The sequence below is a fragment of the Balaenoptera physalus genome (assembly GCF_965194825.1).
Source record: "Balaenoptera physalus genome assembly, chromosome: 13".
In the NCBI taxonomy this organism is placed as follows: domain Eukaryota; kingdom Metazoa; phylum Chordata; class Mammalia; order Artiodactyla; family Balaenopteridae; genus Balaenoptera; species Balaenoptera physalus.
This window is the reverse complement of record NC_138892.1, coordinates 71,434,661-71,461,881: the sequence shown is the minus strand read 5'-3', so window position 1 is coordinate 71,461,881 and position 27,221 is coordinate 71,434,661. Positions and strand designations below refer to the sequence as shown.

The following is a 27,221-nucleotide window of genomic DNA, read 5'->3' as shown; positions in this document are numbered from 1 at the left end:
GTGGTTGTTCTTGTGGTTTTGTGTGTATGTTTTGTTTGTTTTCTGTACAAGGCAATATAAGTATATTTTTAGACATTTTGAAACTTGTCTCTTTGTATAATAGTCTTTTTTTAAAAAACTTATTTTCTCCTTTGGTGTTCAGTTTTAATAGTGAAAACTGTATGAATGTATAGTGAAGCACAGTGTTTCTAATTGAATTTTATTATTTTTCTACAATATGATTGTCTTACAGGGAAAAAACTTTAGACCAATTTTTTAAAATTGAGTTATAGTTGATTTACAATATTATTATTATTATTAAGTTTCAGGTGTACAACGTAGTGAGTCACAATTTTTAAAGGTTATATTCCATTTATAGTTATAAAATATTAGCTATATTCCCTGTGTTGTACAATATATCCTGTAGCTTATTTATTTTATACATAGTAGTTTGTACCTCTTAATCCCCTACTCTTACCATGCCTCTCTCTTTCCCCCTCTCCCCTCTGGTAACCACTAGTTTGTTTTCTATATCTGTGAGTCTTGTTTCTTTTTTGTTATATGTTTACGAGTTTGGTGTAGTTTTTAGATTCCATATTTAAGTGATATCATATAGTATTTGTCTTTCTCTGTCAGACTTATTTCATTTAGCATTATACCCTCCAAGTCCATCCATGTTATTGCAAATTACAAAATTTCCTTCTTCTTTATGGCTGAATAGTATTCCATTGTATATATGTACCACATCTTCTTTATCCTTTAATCTGCTGTTGGACACTTAAGTTGGTTCCATATATTGGCTGTTGTAAATAATGCTGCTGTGAACATTGGGGTGCATGTATCTTTTTTTTTTTTTTTTTTTTCTGTTTTTTGGCTGTGCCGCATGGCATGTGGGATCTTAGTTCCCCAACCAGGGATCGAACTGGCGCCCCCTGCATTGGAAGTGTGGAGTCTTAACCACTGACCACCAGGGAAGTCCATGGGGTGCATGTATCTTTTTGAATTAGTTTTTTCATTTCCTTCAGATGTATACCCAGGTGTGGAAAAGGGATCATTTGGTAGTTATTTTTTTTCATTTTTTGAGGAGCCTCCACTCTTTTCCACAGTGGCTGTACCAATTTACATTCCCACCAACAGTGTACAAGGGTTCCCTTTTCTCAGCATCCTCGCCAACGTTTGTTATTTATAGTCTCTGTGATGATAGCCAAAAGTGTGACAGGTGTGAGGTATGAGGTAATGTCTCATTCTGGTTTTGATTTGCAACTCTCTGATGATTTGCAATGTAGAGCATCTTTTCATGTGCCTGTTGACATCTGCATTTCCTTTTTGGAAAAACGGCTGTTCATATCTTCTGCCCAATTTTTAATTGGGTTGTTTGTTTTTTGGTATTGACTTGTAGGAGCTGTTTCTATATTTTGGATATTAACCCCTTATTGGTCATATCATTTGCAAATATTTTCTCCCATTCTCTAGGTTGTCTTTTTGTTTTGTTGATGGTTTTCTTTGCTGTGCGAAAGCTTTTAAGTTTAATTAGGTCCCACTTGTTTATTTTTGCTTTTGTTTCCTTTGCCTAGGGAGACAGGCAAAGTGTCTTCTGCCCATGTTTTCCTCTACAAGTTTTATAGTTTATGATTTTGCTTTTAGGTCTTTAATCCATTTTGAGTCTATTTTTTGTATATGGTGTGGGAAAAATTCTAATTTCATTCTTTTATATGTAGCTATCCAATTTTCCTAGTACCACCTAGGTGGTGCTGTCTTCTCCCCACTGTATATTCTTGCCTCTGTCGTACATTAACTGACTGTAAGTGCGTTGGTTTATTTCTGAGTTCTCTATTCTGTTTCATTGATCTATGTGTCTGTTTTTGTGTCAGCACCAAACTGTTTTGAATACTGTAGCTTTGTATTGAATAGTATAGTCTGAAGTCAGGGAGCAGGATACCTCTAGCTCTGTTCTTCTTTCTCAAGATGTTTTGTCTCTTCAGGGTCTCTTGTGTTTCCATACAAATTTTAAAATTATTCTAGTTCTGTGGAAAATGCCATAGGTATTTTGATAGGGACTGCATTAAGTCTAGATTGCCTTGGATAGTGTGGTCATTTTAACAATATTAATTCTTATAATCTGTGAACACAGCATATCTTTCCATCTGTGTCATCTTCAATTTCTTTCATCAGTGTCTTTTAGTTTTCCAAGTACATGTCTTTTACTTCCTTAGGTAGGTTTATTCCTAGGTATTTTATTCTTTTTGTTGTGATTGTAAATGTGATGGTTTCCTTAATTTCTCCTTCTGATAATTCATTGTTAGTGGATAGAAATGCAGCAGATTTCTGTATATTAATTTTGTATCCTGCAGCTTTACTGAATTTATTCATGAGCTCTAGTAGTTTTTGGGTGGTGTCTTTAGGATTTACTATGAATAGTATCATGTCATCTGCAGATAGTGTCAGTTTACTTCTTCCTTTCCAATTTGGAGTTCTTTTATTTCTTTTTGTTGTCTGATTGCTTTCACTAGGACTTCCAATACTGTGTTGAATAAAAGTGTTGAGGGTGGGCATTCTTGTCTTGTTATTGATATTAGAAGAAATGCATTTCACTTTTCACCACTGAGTGTGATGTTGGCTGTCAGCTTTTCATATATGACTTTTATTATGTTGAGAAATATTCCCTCATACCCACTTCCTGGAGAGTTTTTATCATAAATGGATGTTGAGTTTTGTCAAAAACTTTTTCTTCATCTACTGAGATGATCATATGGTTTTTATTTTTCAGTTTGTTAGTATGGTGTATCACATTGATTTCTGGATGTTGAAACATTCCTTGCATCCCTGGGATAAACCTCACTTGATCTTGATGTGTGATCCTTTTAATGTATTGTTGTATTCATTTTGCTAATATTTGGTTGAGGATTTTTGCATCTATGTTCATCCGGAACATTGGCCTGTAATTTTCTTTTGTTTGTGATATCTTTGTCTGGTTTTGGTATCAAGGTAATGCTGGCTTCATAGAATGAGTTTGGAAGCATTCCTTCCTCTGCAGTTTTTTGGCATAGCTTGAGAAGGATAGTTGTTAACTCCCATCTAGATGTTTGGTAGAATTCTGTGAAGCCACTTGTTCCTAGACTTTATAGTTTGCTGGAATTTTTTTTTTATTACTGATTCGATTTCTATAATAATTGGTGTGTTCATATGTTCTCTTTCCTCCTGGTTCAGTCTTAGGAGTTTGTCCATTTCTTCTAGGTTGTCCATTTTGTTGGCATAGAGTTGTTCATAGCAGTCTCTTATGATCCTGTGTATTTCTATGGTGTCAGTTGTAACTTCTTTTTCATTTCTGATTTTATTGACTTGGGCCCTCTTCCTTTTTTTCTTTTTGAGTCTGGCTAAAGGCTTATCAATTTTGTTTGTCTTTTGAAAGAACCAGCTTTTAGCTTTATTGATCTTTGCCTTTTTTTGTGTTTGTGTCTATTTCATTTATTTCTGCTCTGATCTTTATGATTTCCTTCCTTGTACTAACTTTGGGTTTTGTTTGTTCTTTCTCTACTTTCTTTTTAGGTGTAAGGTTAGGTTGTTTATTTGAGATTTTTCTTGTTTCTTGAGGTAGGCCTGTATTGCTATAAACTTCCCCCTCAGAACTGTTTTTGCTGCATCCCATAGGTTTTGGATCATTGTGTTTTCATTTTCATTTGTCTCTAGGTATTTTATGATTTCCTCTTTGATTTCTTCAGTGATTCATGGGTTGTTTAGTAGCATATTGTTTAGCCTCCACATGTTTGTGTTTTCTGCAGTGTTTGTATGCTTCTGTGCTTCCTGGACTTGGGTGAATGTTTGCTTTCCAAGGTTAGGAAAGTTTTCAACTATTATGTCTACAAAAACGTTCCCTGCCCCTTTCTGTCTGTCTCTTCTCCTTCTGCGACCCCTATAATGTGAATATTAGTACATTTGATGTTGTTTCAATGGTGTCTTAAACTGTCCTAATTTCTTTTTATTCTTTTTTTCTTTTTTTCCTATTCAGCTTCAGTGATTTCCACTACTCTGTCTTCCAGCTCACTGATCTGTTTTCCATATCGTTTAGTCTACTGTTGATTCCTTCTAGTGTGTTTTTCATTTCAGGTATGGTGTTCATCTCCATTTGGTTATTCTTTATATTTTCTAACTCTTTGTTAGAAACCTCTAACTTCTCGCTCTGTTCATTCATTCTCCGTAGTTCTTCGATCATTTTTACAACTGTTACCTTGTACTCTTTCTCAGGTAGATTGTCTGTCTCCACTTTACTTAGTTGTTCTTCTGGGGTTTTATCTTGTTCCTTCATTTTCAACATGTTCCTCTGTTTCCTCATTTTGCCTAACTTGCTGTTTTTGTTTCTATGTATCTGGTAGGTTGACTACATTTCCTGACCTTGAAGAAGTGACCTTTTGTAGGAGACATCCTATGGGTCCCAGCAGTGCACTCTTTTTTGGTAACCAGAGTTATCTGCTCTAGGGATACCTCCTATGTCGGCTGTGTGGGTTGTTCTCTTTTGGCAGGCTGACTACTCTTGGCAGTCTGGTAGGCATGGCTGGCTCCCAGTCCAGTTGTTTGCCAAGTTCTGCCTTGTGTGGAGGCTGCCTGCTGCTGGTTGGCAGGGCTGCATCATGAGGTGCCTGGCTGCAGAACACCGGCGGGTACTGGGGTTAGTGCTGGTTCACTGTTGGGCAGAGTCGGGGTCCAGGAAATCATGTGGCTGGTGCCTGCCCACCAGTGGATGGATGAAGCCAAGTCCTCAGACTAGTACTAGCCCACTGGGGGGCAGAGCTGTGTCTTGGGGTCTGGGTGCAAGGCCCAGGGGTCCCAGAGCTGGTGTTGGACTGCTGGTGTGTTCTGCCAGTTCATGACACAGTTGACTGTGTGGTCTGTGGTGTCCTGAAGCTTGTGTTGGACTTCTGGTTGGCAAGGCTGTGGCCCATGCCATCCTAGGGCTGGTACTAGCCTGATGGTAGGCTTTGTGGCTGTAGTGGTCCTGGGGCTTGAGTCTACTTCTTGGTGGATGTGACTTTTCCCAAGGCTAGATGTGGCTTGCTGGTGGGCAGGGCCAAGTCCCAGGGGATTCTGGGCCTACTGTCTGCCCACTGGTGGCTCCTGGTGCTCTGGCTGCAGGGCCTGGGGGTCTTGGGTCCAGTACTTGCACAGTGGTGTGTGGAACCAGTTCCTGGGCCCTCTGGTAGGCAGGGCCATGTCCAAGGGCGACTGTGGGCTCAGGTTCAGCCTGTCTGCTGGTGAGTGGGGCTGTGTCCCTGCCCAGTTAGTTGCTTGGCCTGATGTGTTCCAGTACTGATGCCTACAGACTGGTGGGTATGGGCAGGGCTGGTTACACCTTGCTTGTAATGCTAAATCAATTAAAAATTTAATTATGATATTTACTTGATCAAGGAACAATATTTATTCACAACACCTATGAACAGATTCATTTACTAATCTCAAAGAATTTGCATTTAGGATCAATTGGAAGGATGGCCAAAATGTCTAATTAAAGTTTGAGCCAAGGCCAGAATATATGATGTTAAGCCTTTAAATTAATCAGAGAATTAAAGATCCATTTTGTTCCCAGCCTTATACCTAATGGGAGACAGTTACAAAGGAAGCAAAATAAATTGTATTTACCCTCAATATAATAGAGGTAGGATGGCCAGAAATAAATGTATACTTCTTAGATATCTGTTTCAAGTAACTGGAAAAATTTGATCTGGAAAAACTTCATGAAATATATCTTGAACAAAATTTTGAATAAATTGAAGTAGAAAAGCAACCAAGGAAATGCAAATGGCATATGAGAGCAGGTAAAATCCTGAAAAATGTATGGTGCATGATATTTTGGTAGGTGATAAGTCTATTTTAGTAGCTAAGATTTTATTAAAGAATTTGAGTCAGATCTTGGAAGCCAATAGGATGATGGCTTCTGTGAGCAGGAGAGTTTAGAATAAAAAGACTAGAAACAAAACAGTTAGAAAGAAGGCTGCTGTGTTATAACAGAGTTGTATTGGTTAGGTTCACACCAGTATCGTGACTGTAGAAATAGCACAATCAAGAAATAAGGAGGTATACAACAGAGTCAGATCTCAGCACTATGGTACTTCCGAAAGTGTGTAAACAGTCCCTTTTAACAGTAGAATACTTTAGCAATTAATTTTTATAGATGATTTCGTGTTTTCTCAGGCAGTACGTCCTAACCTTCAATATTAATTTCTGGCCTTTTAATACTACAACATGAAGCACACTGAACCCTCAGAGAGTGAAGCCACATTTTGATATTTATGGTTTTTATTGACATAGGACACTGAAAATATGTATGGGGAAAGAAATGGTTTAATGCATTTTTCCAGGATGTGTTTATATGAAAAACTTCTGTCTATGTTGTATCAACATGAGCACGTAATAATCTTGAATGAAGTAAGATTAAAGGGGAAACTATAGCCTACAGTTTCTTTTGGCTCTTGTAGTAAGGTGGCCAGCCTTCTGACCGTTATTTTATCTGAAACAATTCAGTGTTCAGTGCTGCTAATCCAAACAAAGGTTTAATGTCTGGTTTTCCCCTTTATTCTTACCTAAACTATACCAATCACTCCAATTGTAGTGACTTTTGCCAGCTAAAAAAAGTTATTAATTTAAAAGTACAGTTTTAGTACTTTCATTTTTATCCTCATAATTTCAAATAAATAGAAATATTTAGTTGTATTGTGTAATAGCAGCTTACCACAAATTAGAAATATGTAGTTGTATTCTGTAATAGCAGCTTACCCCAAATTATCTGCAAACATTAGAAAATTTCATTTGACTGGATTCCTATCTCAAATCCTTGGCTGTAGCTAAATTCCATCTTCAAAAAGGCTTTTTTGAGGACCAGGTTTACATCTTATTTACAAAAATTTAATAACATCAGACAACAATTAATACATGGTCCTTATCTTGAACATAAAATGGAAGTTGCGGCATAATTGGTTGATGTAATGATGACAGCATCACAATTCTAGCATGTGTCTGTTCATTTGTGTGCACAGTATTGTTATAAGTGTGTCTCTGATTCTTGGAAGGTACTTCAGTATCATTTGAGAAGTCATTAGTAGTTTTATTTGTAATGTCAAGTAGACATATTAAGACTAATTTTAAATCATATACCAATTACTCTGTAGACTTTGCTATTAAATGTATAGACTAGAAAATATTTGCAGAGAGACCTTGAAAATGTGTATTTCCATTCATATGTAGTGGGATTTATGGACTTTTCCCACTGTACATAAAATAAATACCTTCAGAGATAACAGTAAAATAATAAATTATTTTAAACATTCATTAATTATAACCTACTTTTAATATACCGGTTACTGCAGTTCCTGTTTTTAAAATGAAGCTGTGCTATTTGTGTTAGTTATGAATAATTCCTTTCTTCTGGAAAGAAAAAAGAACACATATTAGAAGTATTCAGAGTGGTACTATATGTTATCCAATTGAAAAGCTTCTCTCTGGTAGGAGTACAATTAAGTAGACTGATAATATTCTATTTCTTACATTTGCATATGATGAGTTGAAAGCAGATACATTGTTTTTTTTTTCCAGTAGGAGTAACAAAAGCTGTATTTTCAATGGAACGCCAAGGATTGGCAGTTGTTTAGCTTTCACCATGAAACAGTATAGCCTGTCTTCAACTATGTTGGATAAAGCCTTGTGAAGCACCTTTTTGATAGGTTTGCAACTGTACTGAAGAGAAAATAGATTTCTACCATCACCTTGGCACTCTTGCCAGTGTGAAAGCACTACCGATGAGCAGATATGCTGCAGTGCAGGTGTAACTGCACAGGTCTTTGCTGCTGCCAGATCGTCACCCCAGCCCAGAAGGGCCGGATGACATCTACTACATGCAGCAGGCTATCATGCTAGGTATCTGGAGGAAGTTCTTTTTGGTTGCAAGTTATAAAACCCGCTCAGACTACCTTTAGCAAGTAAAGGGAAAGTATTGAAAGCTTATGGGGATTTCTCATGAAATACAGGGCAAAAACCAGGTTTAGAGCCTGGAACTGGAAGGCTACCAGGCAGTTTCTGAACTTCTTCCTTAATTTTCCTTCTTTCTCCCCATGCCTCCCTCCCCACCAGCTGTCTACTTTTCCTGTTCCTTGGCAATGCAGCATCATAAACCTAATTCCTAATCTAGCACGCCCTGGGATTTGTCTTTATCACCAAAATCCCTTAAATTTTATTCTATAAATATATATTTTTCAATTGGAATATAATATAAATATAGCTGCCAGAGGCCTCTCTCAGGATGGGGGTCGGGGTGGGGGTGGATAAGGTACAGCTAAGCAGAAACTGCTGAAGCTGCCAGAATACTGAAGTTATAGTTAATTCTGACCACCTCTAGTGTGTCCGACCCCTTCACTGGCACCTTCTGGTTCAGCGACCTCTGCATAACCCCCACTCCCGTTACCTTCACTAAGAAGAGACGATGGCATACATTTTAAGTCTCCCAAAACTATTAGCAAGGACTTCTTATCTTGAGCTGAAAATTCACAGTACCTTGATACTGTAACAAAAATGAAAGTTTTTCTAGACTGCACTACATATAAAATATTTAAACTGTCTAGTGTCACTGAAAACAGAGGAGAAGAAAAAGTAGCACAACAGCACATATGTGCTGAACCATAACTTAATTTTTTCAGTGTGAGACATGGGGAAATTTCACAGTAGGAAAAGTAATTTCCCTTAAAATCAACTTTACATTATAGAATTTTAATGTTGAAAGAAATGGGATGATAGAGTGAATCACATAGCAAAAAAGGTGCACTGAATCACCTGGCAAAAAAGCTAGAGAAGAACTAGCCTCCCCTGTAGAATTCATTGATAATGTCCCATTTCAGCCATAAAATGCTCTTTAAACCAACAGCATAAATAGTTTACAGAACAGTAGTGCTTTTTCTCAGCATGGGGAAGATGGCTGATCTGACTTGTTTATTTTTCATAAATTTATTTTAGTGGCATCCCTGAAGCTGTATGGAAAAATAACCTAAATTTCAGATTGCACTAGGTGAATGACTTATAAAGTATTAGACATGAAGCACACATGCAGAAATAATGTTTCATTTTCTTAAGATAGTTAGGAATCATGATCAGATGACCTGCCTTCCAGGTCATCTTTCTTTACACAACTCTTCAAAACCAAGCAGATTAATTTATCTTTGCCAAAGATTTAGTCTCAGTCGTGGCTTTATTTCTAATTTTGGATTTAAATAATTCTCATGGGTTATAGCAGAAGTATTGTAAGGGGTAAATTAGAAACCTAGGCTGTGAATGTTAGTCATACTTCTTGCAACTGTGAATTCCTTTAATCTCTCTGCTTCAGTATTTTTGTAGAATGAGGATAGTCCTGGTACGTAAAATAATGTAAAAAGTCTATGTGAAGATGTTGTTAGTGACTTAATGTTTCTAATATGCCAGTAATTTCTAAATACTATTATGTTTAAACAAACAAACAAAGCCTTTAGAATTGTAACCCATAACCATTTCTAATCATAGAGACGTTTGCCTAGGATTCCTCCCCATTTTCTTAAAATTCTTCCTGCGTAGTGAGCCCTTCCTGATGGCTCACTGACTGGGCTTAGGTTCTGAGTCGTTCTTCCATATCTTCACAAGGTTAAAGCAACCTTACTTTTGGATTCTCTCCAGCCTCTTGTGTGAGAGAGGAACCAGGAGGAAGGGGGTGCGGTGGACGGGTCATGAAGTAGCTAAGCTGCTTCCTGCTTAGTCACTCCTAAGGGTTTCTCCTGTCAGAGGGTTACTGGGTGGATGGAGGTTGCTCCTCTTATTTCTCTCAAACCAATGTAAGATTTTTCGCTTATGGAACAGGCTGTTGCTAATTATTTACTTTCTTTTAGCCTTACTCAAATCTAAAATGTGACCTTTTGTAAGGCAGGACTTTGTACTTTTCTGATTGATAATGTTAAATCATTTGAGGACTAGACTAACCTCATGAACAATTTAAAATCTATTAATTTCTAAAAAGATTTATTTGGAAGTAATCTTAATTAAAATAAATTTTCTTTGGATAACACTAACTTAAACTGTATGTTAGGTTTTTCTTTTGGTTGTATACTCATTAGCTTCATTTAATTTTCAAGTAATATAATTCTTTTATAACAAATAGCTATATGTTAAAAAAATCAGTTCAGGATATACATGAGAAATTTTACATTTGATTTTTTTTTTATTCAAGGGAAATACTTTCTAAGTGACAAGTATCTTTTAAGGAGCTGACTTGTCATTTTAACCTGTGATCTGTTTTCATGGTGATGAATGTTTTAGACATTAACTTGGGAAAATGTCTAAATTGAGCCTATCCTTCCTGGCCTTTATTAAAGAATTTTTTATTGTTTTTAGACATGAGAATATTAAAAGCCACCAGATAAATTTTGTCATTTTGCAAAATGCTTATTGTTAGCCATTTTCTCAGCAATTAGAATTTTTAAACCTATTTTATTTAATTGCCTTTTATCTTCATTATGACTATTTTTCTTTAGATATAGCCTTTTTTTTTTTTTTTTAGCTTCTCTTGTTGTGGAGCACAGGCTCTTTGTGTGTGGGCTTCAGTAGTTGTGGCACACGGGCTCAGTAGTTGTGGCTCGTGGGCTGTAGAGCACAGGCTCAGTGGTTGTGGCTCATGGGCCTAGTTGCTCCACAGCATGTGGAATCTTCCTGGACCAGGGCTCGAACCCGTGTGCCCTGCATTGGCAGGCGGATTCTTAACCACTGAGCCATCAGGGAAGTCCCTAGATATAGCCTTTTTATAAAATGTTTTGAATCTTAGAATTTCTTTTCTTAAACCAGTAACTGGCATTGAGCACCAAATTACTTTTCCCGGTCTACTGAATCAGATTTGAAGGGGATATTGAGTAATGAATACATTCATTTCCCTCTAATCAGCAATCTTCAGAGGTTTGTTTGTTGTCTGTTGAATAAGGAAAAAATGTCTACAATGTAATATGTTTGTCTACAATGTAATGTAAGTTAAGTCCAAGGAGAAGTTAAACCGTAGGCCAGTCATAAGTTATTTCAAGTCCAATCTGTTCATATGTTAGCTCCATTTGATTCTAGTCTATCCATTAGCCATCTTTTCCAAATCTTCCCTGTCTTCCAAGATTCATTCTTCTTTCTATGCTTTTTTGTTAGCAATCTTCCAGGATTCCTGAAAATAGCCAGCATTCTAAGTGCTTTTAGTCCTCCCCCTCTCCACTCATTATGATCTTTTCTTTGGAATTATTATAATACGAATATTTTGTGTTTGTCTTATGGCATTTATTGTAAAGACATACCTTGTTTTATTGTGCTTCACTTTACTGGGCTTTGCAGATATTGCATTTTTTACAAATTGAAGGTTTGTGGCAACCCTGCATCTAGCAAGTCTGCTGGCACCATTTTTCCAACAGCGTTTGCTCGCATTGTGTCTCTGTGTCACATTTTAGTAATTCTTGTAATATTTCAAACTTTTTCAGTATTATTATATTTGTTATGGTGATTTGTGATCTTTGATGTCATTATGGGAAAAAGATTATGACTCACTGAAAGCTCAGATGAGGGTTAGCATTTTTTAGAAATAAAATATTTTAAAATTAAGGTGTATACAATTTTTTAGACATAATGCCATTGCACACTTAATAGACTACAGTATAGTGTAAACATAACTTTTTAAAATTTATTTTTGGCTGCGTTGGGTCTTCGTTGCTGCGCGCGGGCTTTCTCTAGTCGTGGCGAGCAGGGGCCGCTCTTTGTCGTGGTGCGTGTGCTTCTCATTGCGGTGGCTTCTCTTGTTGCAGAGCAGAGGCTCTAGGCACGTGGGCTTCAGTAGTTGTGGCACGCGGGCTGCTGTAGTTGTGGCTTGCAGGCTCTAGAGCGCAGGCTCAGAAGTTGTTCCGCGACATGTGGGATCTTCCCGGACCAGGGATCGAACCCGTGACCCCTGCATTGGCAGGCGGATTCTTAACCACTGAGCCACCAGGGAAGTCCCAACATAACTCTTTTTTTGAAGTGTAGTTGATTTACAATATTGTATTATTTTCAGATATACAGCAAAGTGATTCAGTTATATATATATATTTTTTTTCAGATTCTTTTCCATTATAGGTTATTACCAGATATTGAATGTAGTTCCCTATGATATACAGTAAATCCTTATTGTTTTACCTATTTTATATATGGTGGTGTGTATCTGTTAATCCCCTCACCACCCCCCCCCCTTTGGTAACCATAAGTTTGTTTTCTATGTCTGTGAGTCTGTTTCTGTTTTGTAAATAAATTTGTTTGTATTATTTTTTAGATTCCACATATAAGTTATATAATATCTGTCTTTCTCTGTCTGACTTACTTCACTCAGTATGATAATCTCTAGGTGCATCCATGTTGCTGCAAATGGCAATATTTCAGTATTTTTTATGGCTTAGTAGTATTCCATTGTAGATATATACCACATCTTCTTTATCCATTCATCTGTTGGATGGACACTTAGGTTGCTTCCATGTCTTGGCTATTGTAAATAGTGCTGCTATGAACATTGGGGTGCATGTATCTTTTCAAGTTAGAGTTTTCATCTTTTCCAGATATATGCCCAGGAGTGGGATTGCTGGATCATATGGTAGCTCTAATTTTAGTTTTTTAAGGAACCTCTACACTGTTTTCCACTGTGGCTACACCAGTTTACATTCTCAGCAACAGTGAAAGAGGGTTCCCTTTTCTCCACATCCTCTTCAGCATTTATTATTTGCAGACTTTTTGATGATGGCCATTCTGACTGGTGTGAGGTGATACTTCATTGTAGTTTTGATTTGCATTTCTCTAATAATTAGCAATATTGAGCATCTTTTCATGTGCCTGTTGGCCTGTGTGTTTTCTTTGGAGAAATGTCTGTTTAGCTCTTCTGCCCAGTTTTTGATTGGGTTTTTTGGGTTTTTGATATTGAGTTGTATGAACAGTTTGTGTATTTTGGAAATTAACCACTTGTCGGTTGCATTGTTTGCAAATATTTTCTCCTAGTCCATAGGTTATCTGACATAACTTTTATATGCACTGGCAAGCCAAAAAGATTCATGGGATGTGATATTTGCTTTATTACGATGGTCTGGAACTGAACTTGCAATATCTCTGAGGTATTTCTGTATTTTGCCTTGCCTTATGGTTATCTTAAACATATTACTGTTTTTTATTAGAATCTAATTTCCTTGGGCAGGGTCTGCTCTATTACTGACTAAATCCAGTGCCTTGCACATAGTAGATGAGTTCTAGTTGTCTGACAGGCACAGCTATCTGTCATTCAAATTTATATCTGCATTTACAGATTCATTAATATCTGTAATTCTCAACCCACTTTGATAAGATGCAGAGTTCAGTACCCAGAGTCCAAGCAAAACAGAGATCCATCTTCATTTGTAAGCTGAGATGCCCAGACCCATATACCCATCATTAGGCCTTATTTTGCTTTAGATCTCTCTTTCCCTTTAGTATTTTATTATAAAAATTCCAAACATAAGGAATTATACAGTGCAAACCCATATACTGATCACCTAGATTCTCTAATTAATATTTTGTTTTATTTGCTTTGACATATCTATCCATGCTTCTGTTTATCCATTAATTCATCTTACTTTTAGTTGCATGTCAACATATGTTGCCCATCTCAGTACACTTCACTCCTAAATACTTCATGTATGTCATTAACTAGAGTTTAATATTTGTGGCTTTCCCCCCCTTTTTTAAATAAATAAAATATTACAGATGTAGATAAAGCCCCTCGCAGATCCCTGCTTTCTCCCTCCCTTCTCAGGGTTGTCATTCTTATGTATTTTTAGTTTATATGTATGTATCCCTAAACTAAATAAACTTTTAAAGACATGCATAAATGGTATCTCTAATTTCCTTTGCAACTTTTTTTTGCTCAGTATTAATTTGAGATTTGTCTTGTTCCTGTATTTAATCTCCATGGTACCTGGTTTTGGCATCAGCGAAAAATTTTGTAGACTCTTTGGAATTATTTATTTTATTTTTGTCTGTTGAGTATATTAAGATTGGAAGAACCAATAAGCTGGAAAGGATAAAATGAAAACCATTTAAATATTAATCTTTGATTGAATTGTGTAAGTTTATAAACTGATCTGTATTTATGGATGAGAATTCTACAGACATTAATTGCTAAGGTGTTTTTAGCGTTTAACCACTTTGTCATTAATTTTGGACTTACTTTTTTATGTGGCTGTAGTAGTTGTACCCACATATTGAATGTAGGCGGTTGAGATCTAATCCATGTATTCATAGTGCATTTCTTAGCAACCATCAGTGTTCTTTTTAGGAGCTGTGTTTTTAAGAGCCAGTGCAGTTTTGAGGAAGATGTTTCAAAGATATCTTTTTCTATTAATATAGCACAAGGAGCAACGTAAATGACAGTAGTTTTGACACCTTCTGCATTACCACAGACCCAAATTAAAAGGTTTAAGTTTGCTCCAGTATTTAACATCAGTATGCTGTCACTTTTTTCCCAGCCTCATCAACACATTAGACATTATGAATGTTTCCTTGTATATTAAGCCTCAATTGGAGTTACTTTTTTTAACTTACATTTTTATATGAATTTCACCAAAAGATTATAGAATATTTCACAGGTACTAATATTTCACAGTGCTTCTTTAAAAGTGGTAAACTTCTATTTCTACTTTAATGGTAAAATAGTTGCAAATATATATTAATTAATTTACCAGGTCAACACTTGTCACTTTACCCTTTTTTCACTGCTCCATTTTCTATAACAGCACTGCTTAATAGGATTTTCTGTGACGATGGAAACGTTTTGTATTTGCACTATCCAATATGGAAGCCACTAAAGTGCAACTGAGGAACTGAATTTTTGATGTTATTAATTAAGGTTTAAAGTTAAGTAGTCACATATGGCTGGTGGCTGCTGGATTGGGCAGCATAGCTCCATAAGCGCCACCAGCCAGTGAACTGCTTCTGCAGTCGACCAGCTACTCCCTCATTTCCACATCCGGTGAACATGTTTTGTTTGTCAGCTTCCTAAACCTTTCTCTGGCATTTGATTGACTGTGTCCTTATTTTACAAACTTTCTCCTTCATTCTCTCCTGGTTCTTAGTCTTCCTTATTGTCACTTTTAGGGTTGGTATTGACGTTTTTAGATGTCTACTTTGGGCTGTCTTTTGTTCTTTTTTTTTTTTGTCTTTTGTTCTTATACTATACATTCTCTCAGAACTGACTTTAGCTATTCATTCAACATTTACTGAATATCTACTTTATCAGATACTGGAGCTGGAAAGAACTTATCCCGTTCTTCAAGGAACTCCCATGGCCTCAGCTGGCATTGGTGCTGAAAATGATCTCTCTCTCCCCCTCCCTCCCTCCCTCCTCTATTTCTTTCTCCTAAAGTCTAGACTCAGTACTCAACTTCCTTTTGATAGGTGCCTCAATTACATATTAGGTACTGACCTTATCTCCCATTCCCAATACCCTCCCCCTTGAAATAAATTAAAACCTTCCACCCATTATTCTTTTTTTTTATACATCTTTATTGGAGTATAATTGCTTTACAATGGTGTGTTAGTTTCTGCTTTATAACAAAGTGAATCAGCTATACATATACATATATCCCCATATCTCCTCCCTCTTGCGTCTCCTTCTCACCCTCCCTATCCCACCCCTCTAGGTGGTCACAAAGCATCGAGCTGATCTCCCTGTGCTATGTGTCTGCTTCCCACTAGCTATCTCTTTTACATTTGGTAGTGTATATATGTCCATGCCACTCTCTCACTTCACCCCAGCTTACCCTTCCCCATCCCCGTGTCCTCAAGTCCATTCTCTACATCTGCGTCTTTATTCCTGTTCGGCCCCTAGGTTCTTCAGAACTTTTTTTTTTTTTAATATATATTCCATATATATGTGTTAGCATATGGTAATTGTTTTTCTCTTTCTGACTTACTTCACTCCGTGTGACAGACTGTAGGTCCATCCACCTCACTACAAATAACTCGATTTCGTTTCTTTTTATGGCTGAGTAATATTCCATTGTATATATGTACCACATCTTCTTTATCCATTCATCTGTCGATGGACACTTAGGTTGCTTCCACGTCCTGGCTACTGTAAATAGAGCTGCAGTGAACATTGTGGTACATGTCTCTTTTTGAATTATGGTTTTCTCAGGGTACATGCCCAGTAGCGGGATTGCTGGGTCATATGGTAGTTCTATTTTTAGTTTTTTAAGGAACGTCCATACTGTTCTCCATAGTGGCTGTATCAATTTACATTCCCACCAACAGTGCAAGAGTGTTCCCTTTTCTCTACACTCTCTCCAGCATTTATTGTTTGTAGATTTTTTGATGATGGCCATTCTGACTGGTGTGAGATGATATCTCATTGTAGTTTTGATTTGCATTTCTCTAGTGATGTTGAGCATCCTTTCATGTGTTTGTTGGCAATCTGTATATCTTCTTTGGACAAATGTCTGTTTAGGTCTTCTGCACATTTTTGGATTGGGTTGTTTGTTTTTTTGATATTATCATATCCATATTGCTTCTTAATTACTCTGAATTAAGCCTCTTTCTTTAACACATCACGTGGCATTCATAGTTCTGGTTCTCAGGAACCCATAGCATTGATTCCTAACCATTTTCTCCCTGATACATCAAAAGGATCCACTTCCTGCTTGTAGCTTTTTACCCATTTGCTAATTGTTAATGTATAAGTTGAGATCTAAACTCCTTGAAAGAAAGCTCTTCATGACCTATTTTGAGGTTAACATGCTTTAACTATGCCAAGCCAATTGAGTTTTCCCAAAATGCTATTTCCTTTTCCTCCTTCATGTTTTCCTAGTGAGAACTCCTCATGTTTAAAGAATCAGCTCTTGAGATGGGAAATGTGGTCTTCACATTGATTTTTTTTTTCAATGTGCACCTGATTAATGTCAGCAGAAAGCAAAGGACTTGAGATAAAACTAAAACCAAAATAAAAGCATTAATGATAAAATTTTAACTGTAGTCTTTGATGTTAGAAATATAATTAGATGTTAAACATTAAAAAGAAGTTACAATATCATTTTCTAATACTCCCTTCTCTAGACAAAGTCAGAAGAGTGTTTTTCCTCTTTCCATCATCAGCATCGCTATCTTTAACATATATTAAATGCTTCCTACAGAGCAGGCACTATACTGAGTGCTGTTTATTATCTCCATCCTTACAACAGCATAGTTAGGTCTGTAGATACTGAAACTAAGGCACAGAGGGTACCTAACGTTTCCCCTCTTTTTTTCATTTGTGTGATTCTTCTCAGTAGTCTACCAAAGTGGCCTGTATCATTTTGCATTCCTACCAGCAATGAATGAGAGTTCCTATTGCTTGCATTCTCACCAGAAATTGGGGTTGTCATTGTTTTGGATTTTAACAATTCTAATAGGTGTGTAGTGGTATCTCATTTCATCATTGTTTTAATACTCAATACCCTTAATGACATATGATGTTGAACATGTTTTCATTTGCTTTTTTGCTATCTAAATGTCTTCGTTGGTGAGGTGTCTGTTCAGATCTTTTGCCCATTTATTAAATTGAGCTCATCTTTGAGCTTTAAGAATTCTTTGTATATTTTGGATACTAGTACTTTGTTGGATATATGCTTTGCAAAGATTTTTCTCCTAGTGTGTAGCTTGTCTGTTTGTTCTCTTAACATTGTCTTTCCCAGAGGAGATGTTTTTAATTTTAATGAAATCCAATTTTTTTTTCTTGGAACATGCTTTTGGTGTTGTCACTTAGATTTTTTCCTCTGTTATCTTCTAAAAGTATTATGGTTTTGTATTTTACATTTAGGTCTATGATCCATTCTGAGTTCACCTCTGTCTGGATTTTGCACATGGATGATCAGTTCTTCCAGCACCATTTGTTGAAGACTATTCTTTCTTCATTGAATTGCCTTTGCTCCTTTGTCAAAGATCAGTTGACTGTTGAATTGTATGAATCTATTTCTGGGCTCTTTATTCTGTACAACTGATCTCTTTGTTCTTTTGAAAATACCATACAGTCTTGATTACTGTGGCTTTATAGTAAGTTGAGTGTCAGTTCTCTCACTTTGTTCTTTTTCTTCAGTATTATGTTGACTCTTCTGGGGTCTTTTACCTTTCCATATAAACTTTAGAATCAGTTTGTCAATATCTACAAAATTACTTGCTGGAATTTTTGTTGTGACTGTTGAATTTATAGATCAAGTTGGGAAGAACTGATTTCTTAACAATACTTAGTTTTCTTATCCATGGACATGGACTATATCTCCATTTACAAACATACCTAGGAGATATTGCAGGTTCAGTTCCAGGCCACCTTAATAAAGAAAATATCACAATAAAGCAAGTCACATGAATTTTTTGGTTTCCCAATGCATATAAAAGTTATGTTTATACTATACTATAGTCTGTTAAGGGTGTAATAGCAATATGTCTAAAAAAAATATGCATACCTTATTAAAAAAATACTTTATTGCTAAAAAATGCTAGCCTTCAGTGAGCCGTAATCTTTTTGCTGGTGAAGCATTTGAGGTATGGCATGAATTACCAAAATGTGACCGAGAAACACAAAGTGAACAAATGCTGTTGGAAAATGGTGCCAATAGACTTGCTTGATGCAAGGTTGCCACAAACCTTCAATTTGTAAAAAACACTGCAGGCACTGTAAAGTGCAATAAAATGAGGTATGCTGGTATTTATATCTTCTTTGATTTATTTCATCAGTGTTTTATAGTTTTTCTCATATAGATCTTGTATCTGTTTCGTTAGATTTATACTATAATGTTTTTGGTGCTGTGTTTTGTTTTTAATTTCAAATTACAGTTGTTCATTTCTATTATCTAGGAAAGCAGTTGACTTTTGTATATTAACCTTGTATCCTGCAACCTTGCTCTAATCACTTATTAGTTCCACTAGTTTTTTGGTCAGTTTTGGGATCTTCTACACAGTCATGTCATCTGCAAACAAAGAGAGTTTTATTTCTCCCTTCATAATTGGTATACCTTTTCTTGTCTTACTGCATTATCTGTGTTCAGTACAGTGTTGAATAGGAGTTGTAAAAGGGGATGTACTTGTCTTGTTGCCTGTCTTGGGAGGAAAACATCTACTTTCTCACCATGATTTAGCAGTAGGGTTATTGTAGATATTTTTTATCAAGTTGAGGAAGTTCTCCTCTATTGCTAGTTTGCCAGAGACTTTTTGTTGTGAATGAGTGTTGGATTTTTTTCAGATGCTTTCCTGCATCTATTGATATGATCATGTGATTTTTCTTTTCTAGCACATTGATGTGATGGATGGCATTAACTGATTTTCACATGTTGAACGAACCTTGCATACCTGCAGTAAATCCCACTTGATTGTGATGTGTAATTCTTTTTATTGTATTTTGGATTTCAGAATTTTTTGGCATCTGTGTTCATGAGAGATACAGGTCTGTAATTTTTCTTCCTTGTAATGTCTTTGTCTGGTTTTGGTAATAAGGTGATGCTGACCTCATAGAACAGTAGGAAATGTTCCCTCTGCTTCTGTTTACTAGGAGTGATTGTGAAGAATTGTTATCATTTTTTCTTTAAATGTTTGGTAGAATTTACCAGTGAAACCACTTGGGCCTAATGCTTTGTTTTGGTATGTTATTAATTGTTAATTCAATTTCTTTCATAGATATAGGCCTATTTATATTATCTATTTTTCCTTGTTTGAGTTTTGCTAGACTGTATCGTTCAAGGAATTGGTTCATTTCATCAATTTATCAAATTAGTGCGCATAGACTTGTCATAATAGTCCTTTATTATAAATGCCTGGGAGGTCAGTAGTGGTGACCCCTATTTCAATTTTGATATTAATAATTTGTGTCTTCTCTCTTTTTCTCTTGGTTAGCCTGGCTGGAGGTTTATCAATTTTATTCATCTTTTTAAAGAACCACCTTTTGGTTTTATTGATTTTCTAGTTTTCTTTTCTCAATTTCATTGATTTCTGCTCAAATTTTTATTAGTTTCTTCTACTTACTTTGCATTTAATTTGCTCTTCTTTTTCTAGAATCCTAGCTTATTACATCGTTTATTTTATATCTTCTTTTCTAACATACTCATTTAATGCTATAAAATTCTCTCTAAGCACTGCTTTTGCTGGATCTCACAAATTTTGATAAGTTGTATTTTCATTTAGTTCAAAATATTTTAAAATTTCTGATGAGACTTCTTTGATCTGGGTGTTATTTAGAAGTATGTTGTTTAATCTCCAAATATCTTGGGATTTTTCTAGCTATCTTTCTTTTGATTTCTAACTTAATTCCACTGTGGTCTGAGAGTATACTTTGTATGATTTCTGTTCTTTTAAATTTGCTAAGGCATGTTTTATGGCCTGGAATGTGGTGTATCTTGGTGCACGTTCCACGTGAGCTTAAGAAGAATGTGTAAAGTCCAAAAGTGCGTCTGCAAGGGCTGTACTTACTCCGGAGGCTCTAGGGGAGAATCTCTTTGCTGGGCTTTTTCAGTTTCTGGAGGCTGCGTGTACTCTTTGGCTGGTAGCTCCCTCCTCCATCTTTAAAGGTCATCACTCAACCTCTATTTCTGTGATCACATTTCCTCTCTTTTTCTGTGTTTCTTTTTAAGGACTTCTGTGATTATATTTTATTCACCTGGATAATCCAGGATAATTTCCCTTTCTCAAATCCTTGACGTAAACATATCTGCAAAGTCTCTTGTACCGTGTAAGGTAACATATTCCTAGGCTCCAGGCATGAGGATATGGACATCTCGGGGGTGGGGTGGGGGTGGAGAACGTTATTCAGCCCAACACAGTAGTAGAGTCAGGACTTGAACTCGGTCTTTCTAGCTTCCCTGTCACCTTCCACATCTAGTCATCTCCTTTATGCTGTGTTTTACTTGTCTGTGTTTACCTTTCCCATTGGGATGTGACTCTCCTGAAATAGGACACGCAGGATTTGAACCAAATGAGTTCAGATAAAGGAAAATATATGGAATGTTGAGGTATCAACAATAGAGAAAAATCATTGTTTTTGATTCCTCAGTCTTTTAAGGCTGTGTGCATGTCTGACTTTGGCGATTTATCCATGTACCTCCTAATATTAATATAAATTATAAGTTAAATATTAAGATAAGTATATGCATATTTACCTAAATTTAAGTAGCTTCCTGTGGCTAATGGCTGTGTTATCTCTATCATTCCACCGAACTACTCTTACGGAGCTGTAATATATATGCTAAAGATGGTTTGTCTGAAATGAAAATTCTAACAACTCATTTTGCCTTAATTTTTGTTTTCTCTTTTTGTGGGAACAGAGGTAAGGTCTACAATGATATACATTTTAGAGGAATTTTATGTCATTATAAGTATGTAGTTTGTTTTGCCAGATATTCTTCTTTCAGTCACTAGACAGCATAATTAATAGTAAAAATCCTTGGTAGTTTATTTTATCATATCCCTTTATTCCTAGAAGCACTTTATGAGAATTCAACTATTAACACAGACTACTATAATAAAGGACTGTGTGAAAGCACATTTGGATAGTGTTTTCATTTTGCTGGCAAACTTAACTATGTTTCTATGCAATGTATGTGAGCCCCACCCAAACTTTAACATGTTTCCCATTTTGATGAGGTCCAATCAAGGGAAAATGCAACAACAAAAAATCTTCCTGTGTGGCCTGTAGATATCAAATCTGAAGATTATTAATGCATTTCCAGCTTGGGACCATAAGCAAACAAACTCTTCCACAGATAACTACACCCTTCCTGTTTGGGATTGAGTTTACTGTGGAACAGATTTCGGAAATATGTTTCTGACCGTTGTGAATTTTATTTATAAAAATTTGGAGGGTGAGGTTCTTCCTTTAACAAAAAACTAATTATTTCCTGTCTAATGCCCAACCATTGCATTTTAAGCAGTCTTTTTAGAAAATCTACCCTGTAGTAGAGAATTACATTGCTTTGGGCAGTTCTAGTTGTTGTCAACTAATGTACAAAAATTTGTCTATTTCAGTGAATAATTCAAAAAGGATTTACAATTAAAAAATAAAACACAGCCTTTAAATGCTTGTATTATCTTGTCTCCAGAGTGACAGTAGTTTGCAGTTTAAATGTATGAACACATTTTAATATGGTTTTACTTTTGATATGCAAATCTGTAGTACATTTATGTTCTATAAATATGCTAAACAAAGAGTTACAGTTTAGGTAAAACAGCAGATTTACATTAAAGAATTTGCAGGTTAATTCACAGTGTAACCTTATCCTCATCTAGTTACATCTGCTATAAAGAAGCCTATAAAATTTAGGCCACCCACAAAGTGGTCTTCTGAGGCCTGTGGTTGGTGTTAGAATGCTGTTATTATGTGGCTTGACTGGTTTGGTAAGGAATTTACCTTCCCCCATGGGGACTGCATTGGCTTCATTAGGTTAGGTACTCTGTGTTTGTTAGACCAATTCCTGTGCTCTATTGCCTTGACAGCCTATGTAATATCATGTGAATGGTATACTGTTTCCTAAGTTGGTTTATTAGAGTAGTTAGTAATATCAATTCTGGGTCATGTAAACCTTAAGATAAACTGGAATAAATGTTTGGTTTAAATAGTTGGATTAAAGTTAATGGCTATTAGTAAATTTCATCACTATTTAGAAAAAGGGGTGTGTGTGTGTGTGTGTGTGTGTTAGTACTGAGATGGAGAAGGCAGCTGAGGGTTTTATATATTTTAATTTCTAGGTCATTTGAAAAACTTATTCTTTTTAATTTGGGGCTTGTGAATAGTTTTCAAGAGCAAAGAAGTGAATTTAGTATAAGTTAGCAACCTAGTACTGAGAGTCAAAAATAAATATTCTTCTTTAAATATCTATTTTAAAGGATAAAAAAATCTTGCAGACATTTAAAAAATATTAGCAGCAACCACAACTAGCAGTGATCATTTGAGGAATGAAAACTATCATAAGCGAAGCAATGTCTCAAATTACTTCTTTCTAAGGTTTTAAAAAATGAATAAAATCCTTTTTCAGATAATAAACATGTTATGTTGATTGTTTTTGTTAAATTTGGAAAAGTTAAAATTAATGTGACAGTTCTTTTAAATCAGACAATTTGTATTTCACTTAATTTTCATGGAGACTTAACTGTAATATTTCTTTAAATACATGGATTGCAGAGTATGAAAAATAGCATAGAAATCTAAAATGCATTTTGTGACTGTAAACTGAAGAAATAACATTTAGTCTGGAGAAAATTTAGCAATTTTTGGGCAGGAAATAATACCTAATTGCCATTGATAAAAATTATATATACATATTGAAGTAAAATAGTATAATATATACATTGAGGTGGAAAAAATATTTACATGTATACACATGTATACATGTGTGTATCTATATATACATATATGTGTACACACATGCATGCATGAACATGTATGTGTATAACATACTGTTTTGATCTTAACTCTGCCTTGGTGATTTTAATTATGGTTAAATATTTATAACTTGAAAAGCTTTTTTCAAATAAATACTTTCAGCCTTCTTATAATTGTCTTTCGTATACTAAACAGAATTTAAAATTTGTCATCTGGTCATGATTCAAACAAATAATCTGAAGTTAGGGGCTTGGAAACTTACTTCTTCCAAACAAGTAAAAAATAAAGCCATCAGCGTGCCTTACCTAGCTGGCATTTGTTCTCAGTTCTTCTCGTTTCTAGTCTGATGTCCTGTTAGTAGACTGCCTTATGCTTGACAAACGCCATGCCAGATTTCCATAGTCAGTGATGTGGTGTATCAGTGCTTTTCTACTCTTTCAGCAGTATTGTGTCTCCCTTTTAGATTTTAGCACCATAGTTCTGCCAGCTGAATCAGCTCAATGTTTGGCTAATTTAATTATTCTTAGCTAACCACAATGTATTTCATCTTTCTAGGTTTACCGACAAGACTGTGAAACTTTTGGGATGGTTGTGAAAATGCTGATTGAAAAAGATCCTTCATTAGAAAAGTCTATACAGTTTGCATTGAGACAGAATTTACATGAAATAGGTGAGCGGTGTGTTGAAGAACTCAAGCATTTTATTGCAGAGTATGATACCTCTAGTCAAGATTTTGGAGAGCCTTTTTAGATTACTTGCTCAGGCAAAAAAAAAAAAGTTTGTAGATTTTTTTCCCCCTGGATTGTGTAAATCCTTAATATATGGAATTTTTGTGATGAAGAGAAATACTTTATGATAGTGACCATATTTCCAGTATCAAATAAACATCTAAAAGAGTCTAAGATATTTTAATTCGAATTTTTTAAATCTACATGTAGAGCTTCCTAATCCATACTTATCTTTATTTCCCTCCTAAAATGATGGTCAGTTAATTTTTTAAGCTTTCTTGAAAATGCAGTCCTGGAGAGCAGCTTTCTGTACTTACTCATGTCCTGTAGTCTTCCTTAGTATGCGATCATTTGTTTGGTCACACTAATGTACTGTATAGGTTAGAGATCATTCCACTTAAACATTTATAGTCTTTTTGCATTTCATAGTCAGTGATACCATGTGAAGATGTTAGAATCCTGAGATGATTTTTATTGACTTGTTGCTTGCTTATCTTAGGCTTTGTAACTTTTAATATGTTTAAGTATATTACCCAAATAAATTGAATACTTTGTTATCTTAGAGAATATTTGCTTTGAGGATAACTCTCATTGTGATAAAACAGAGCACTTAAATCTCTAAAAGTCACCCCATAATAAAATCCTGTTTTCCAAGTAAATGAACTGTCTTCTATTAAAATGGTCCTGAAACTCCTTCACTGATGTGTGAGTTTTAAACAATATCATATATAAGACTAAGAGAAGGGGCAATTCGAGATGAAAGATGAGGCCTATTTTAAAGTTGAGATTTCTTTAAAACTTTCTAACCAGAATAGAAAAATTTACAATATGGGGGAGTAGTGGAGTTTCATTTTTTCCATAGGCCCATATTCCCCATCTCAAGAAAGAAGGTGATAGATGACATATCCATAATTAAACCATTTACAGATTATGCCTTTGTTAATCTCTGTTTGTAGTCTAACAGACTCTTTGTTCTGCTGCCCTTTTTAGGGGTTCATAGCCCTCTAAAAGTGTTCTTGAACGAAACAAAGCAGAGTAGGCTGTAAGCCTAGCACAACTACCCTTCACCAAGCAGCCTATGTAAACAGTCCTTCATGAGCGAGCCATCCAAATCACGGGTTAGTTAAGAATCTAACTGGGACAATTAGGATATTCCACTCATTTCCTGATCACTTCCAGCTGCCCAATGGCATTTAGCCAAAATATGTAATTTCATGGCATGTGTTCGGAAACCTTTAAAAATGTTTGTTATTGCTACCCAATTTCATTATCCTCCCATCCTCTTTCCATTTCCACTCTCTTCTCACTTGAATTCTGGCATTATTTTTAGTGGCCTCTATTGATTATATCCAGAGAGCTACCCCAGAGTAGATAAAACTTATATTAAAAGTGAAAATAGCAGTGTAAATAATTGTGGTGGATCCTGTAACGCGTGCCTCAAAATATGTATTATGCCATTCCACAAATTAAAAAACTAACTGAAGGCAACAATTATTAAGTTTCCTATATGAGACCACCTTGACTTTAGATATTGTACATAAGCCAAAACTAAACCCTACCTATCATCTTTGCTATTTTTCCCTAATGTGAACAGTGGTTTTATCTGTTATCCACATTAGAAAGACTAAGAAAGTAGTCTTGTTTCTCTCTTGCGCCAATGTTTTTCTTGTTAAATATTCTAATTCCAGGATTCATTTCCTTAAGTCAAGATGTCACAAGTTTAAAAATAAAACTTGAGACTCAACTACCTTGAGGCAAAGGAGTTGTTCACTTTGTTTAAATTCATTAAACTAGAGAAGTTTTACTCACAGATGCATTTAAATATAGGTTCAACAGATAATTCCTTTTCCCCTTTCCCCAAATTACATTCAACATTTAAAGCTGTTTATAGCTTGCCATCAGCATTATTCTGGTAGGCTTGTCAGTGTTAAATCTTTTATTTTTAAAGCTTTTTAAAGTCTTATTTTAAGATAGATGAATTCAGATATGTGCCAGAGTATGTATGTTGCAAAAATGTTCTTGATTAAAGAAATTTGTTTGTAAATGATCCATTGTTTTTGAGTGTGCCCAATTCCTGTGATAAAGGTTTCACTGTCTTACCATAAAGCCTTGATGATCAACAGGGGAAGAGCAGATATTGTGAAGCTTTTTGTGAATTTTAAAAGTGCAAAATAAAGCAACTGGGTTTAAATAATTAGATTGTCTTTTTTTTTTTTTTTTTTTCTTAACAGGCTTAGAGTGTCTTGCTTAAATGTAGATTTTTATTACCCTCTACTGCAAGATGGCTTCTGACTCAGCAGCAGGATGGAGGAAATTTGAGGATTGAGAAACTATTAACTTTGGTGACTTGGGGAGTCTCCATGTCTGAGAAAGCAGTTAAGCGAGATAAGATTGAGCGTACAGTAGTGCCCAGTAATTGTGTAATTAGGAATCTGAGTTTCAGAGAATTACAGAATTAAAATCCTACGTCTTTATAGTAACCTCTGGAGGACAGGAACCACATTGTCTTTGTGACCCCAGTTCCTAGCATAGTTTGGAACGTTGTAGGTCCTCCTATTTTTTGATACTTCACAAAAGAAGTGACATTTGATCCCCTGGGTCTGGGAGGAATAGGACTTATTCAGGGAGAGAATGAAGAGTATTAGAAGTTCAGGTTGGGGAAGACAATAGGGGACGAATGTAGGAAAAGGTAGGTTGAGAGCAGAATATGAAGGACTTTGAATCCGAAATTTCCTGCTTAAGAATAAGATTTTAAAATCATCACCTTTGTATTTATTCTTGCCAAAAATGTTGATTTCTCACAGCCCCTCAGCCACTTCCCAGCCCTGAGCCAATTCACAGACCCAGAACCTCACGAAGGAAAGGGAGGGCAGATCCCCTTAAGAAAGGAAGGACTGTGCTACAATGCCGAAATATTGTATAGTGGTTTCAGCTTCATTTCACACTTCTTCCTACAAGGGATCCTAAACCCCCAGGAGAGCGCTGACAGTTTTTTTGGCAACAACTTTGGAGATGGTGATCTGGTCATCCCTGAAATATTCATGGTGGACAATATTCAGTGTTTTGGGCAGCCAGCCACCCAAGCGGCATAATGTCTGTCATACTGC

The 27,221-nt window shown here is 35.8% G+C and overlaps 1 protein-coding gene and 1 pseudogene across 21 annotated transcripts in view; both read left to right on the top strand.

The window, feature by feature from the left end:
- LOC309641915 (cytochrome c oxidase assembly factor 8 pseudogene) overlaps positions 1 to 27,221 on the top strand; it is a 1,056,438-nt pseudogene that overhangs the window by 165,339 nt on the left and 863,878 nt on the right. The window contains exon 2 of the transcript XR_014268590.1: positions 1,505 to 10,675. The product of XR_014268590.1 is annotated as a cytochrome c oxidase assembly factor 8 pseudogene (transcript). The remainder of the gene's footprint in view (positions 1 to 1,504; positions 10,676 to 27,221) is intronic.
- Positions 1 to 27,221, top strand: part of PPHLN1 (periphilin 1) — a 250,861-nt gene that overhangs the window by 200,671 nt on the left and 22,969 nt on the right. For 18 of the 20 annotated variants that reach the window (XM_082422635.1, XM_082422632.1, XM_082422644.1 and 15 more), the window contains one exon: positions 23,942 to 26,308. The exons of the other annotated variants lie outside the window; for them this stretch is intronic. In XM_082422635.1, coding sequence (XP_082278761.1) covers positions 23,942 to 24,136 — 195 coding nt within the window. In that variant the 3' untranslated portion in view covers positions 24,137 to 26,308. Of the gene's footprint in view, positions 1 to 23,941; positions 26,309 to 27,221 lie in introns of those variants that run through there. 20 annotated transcript variants of the gene reach the window in all.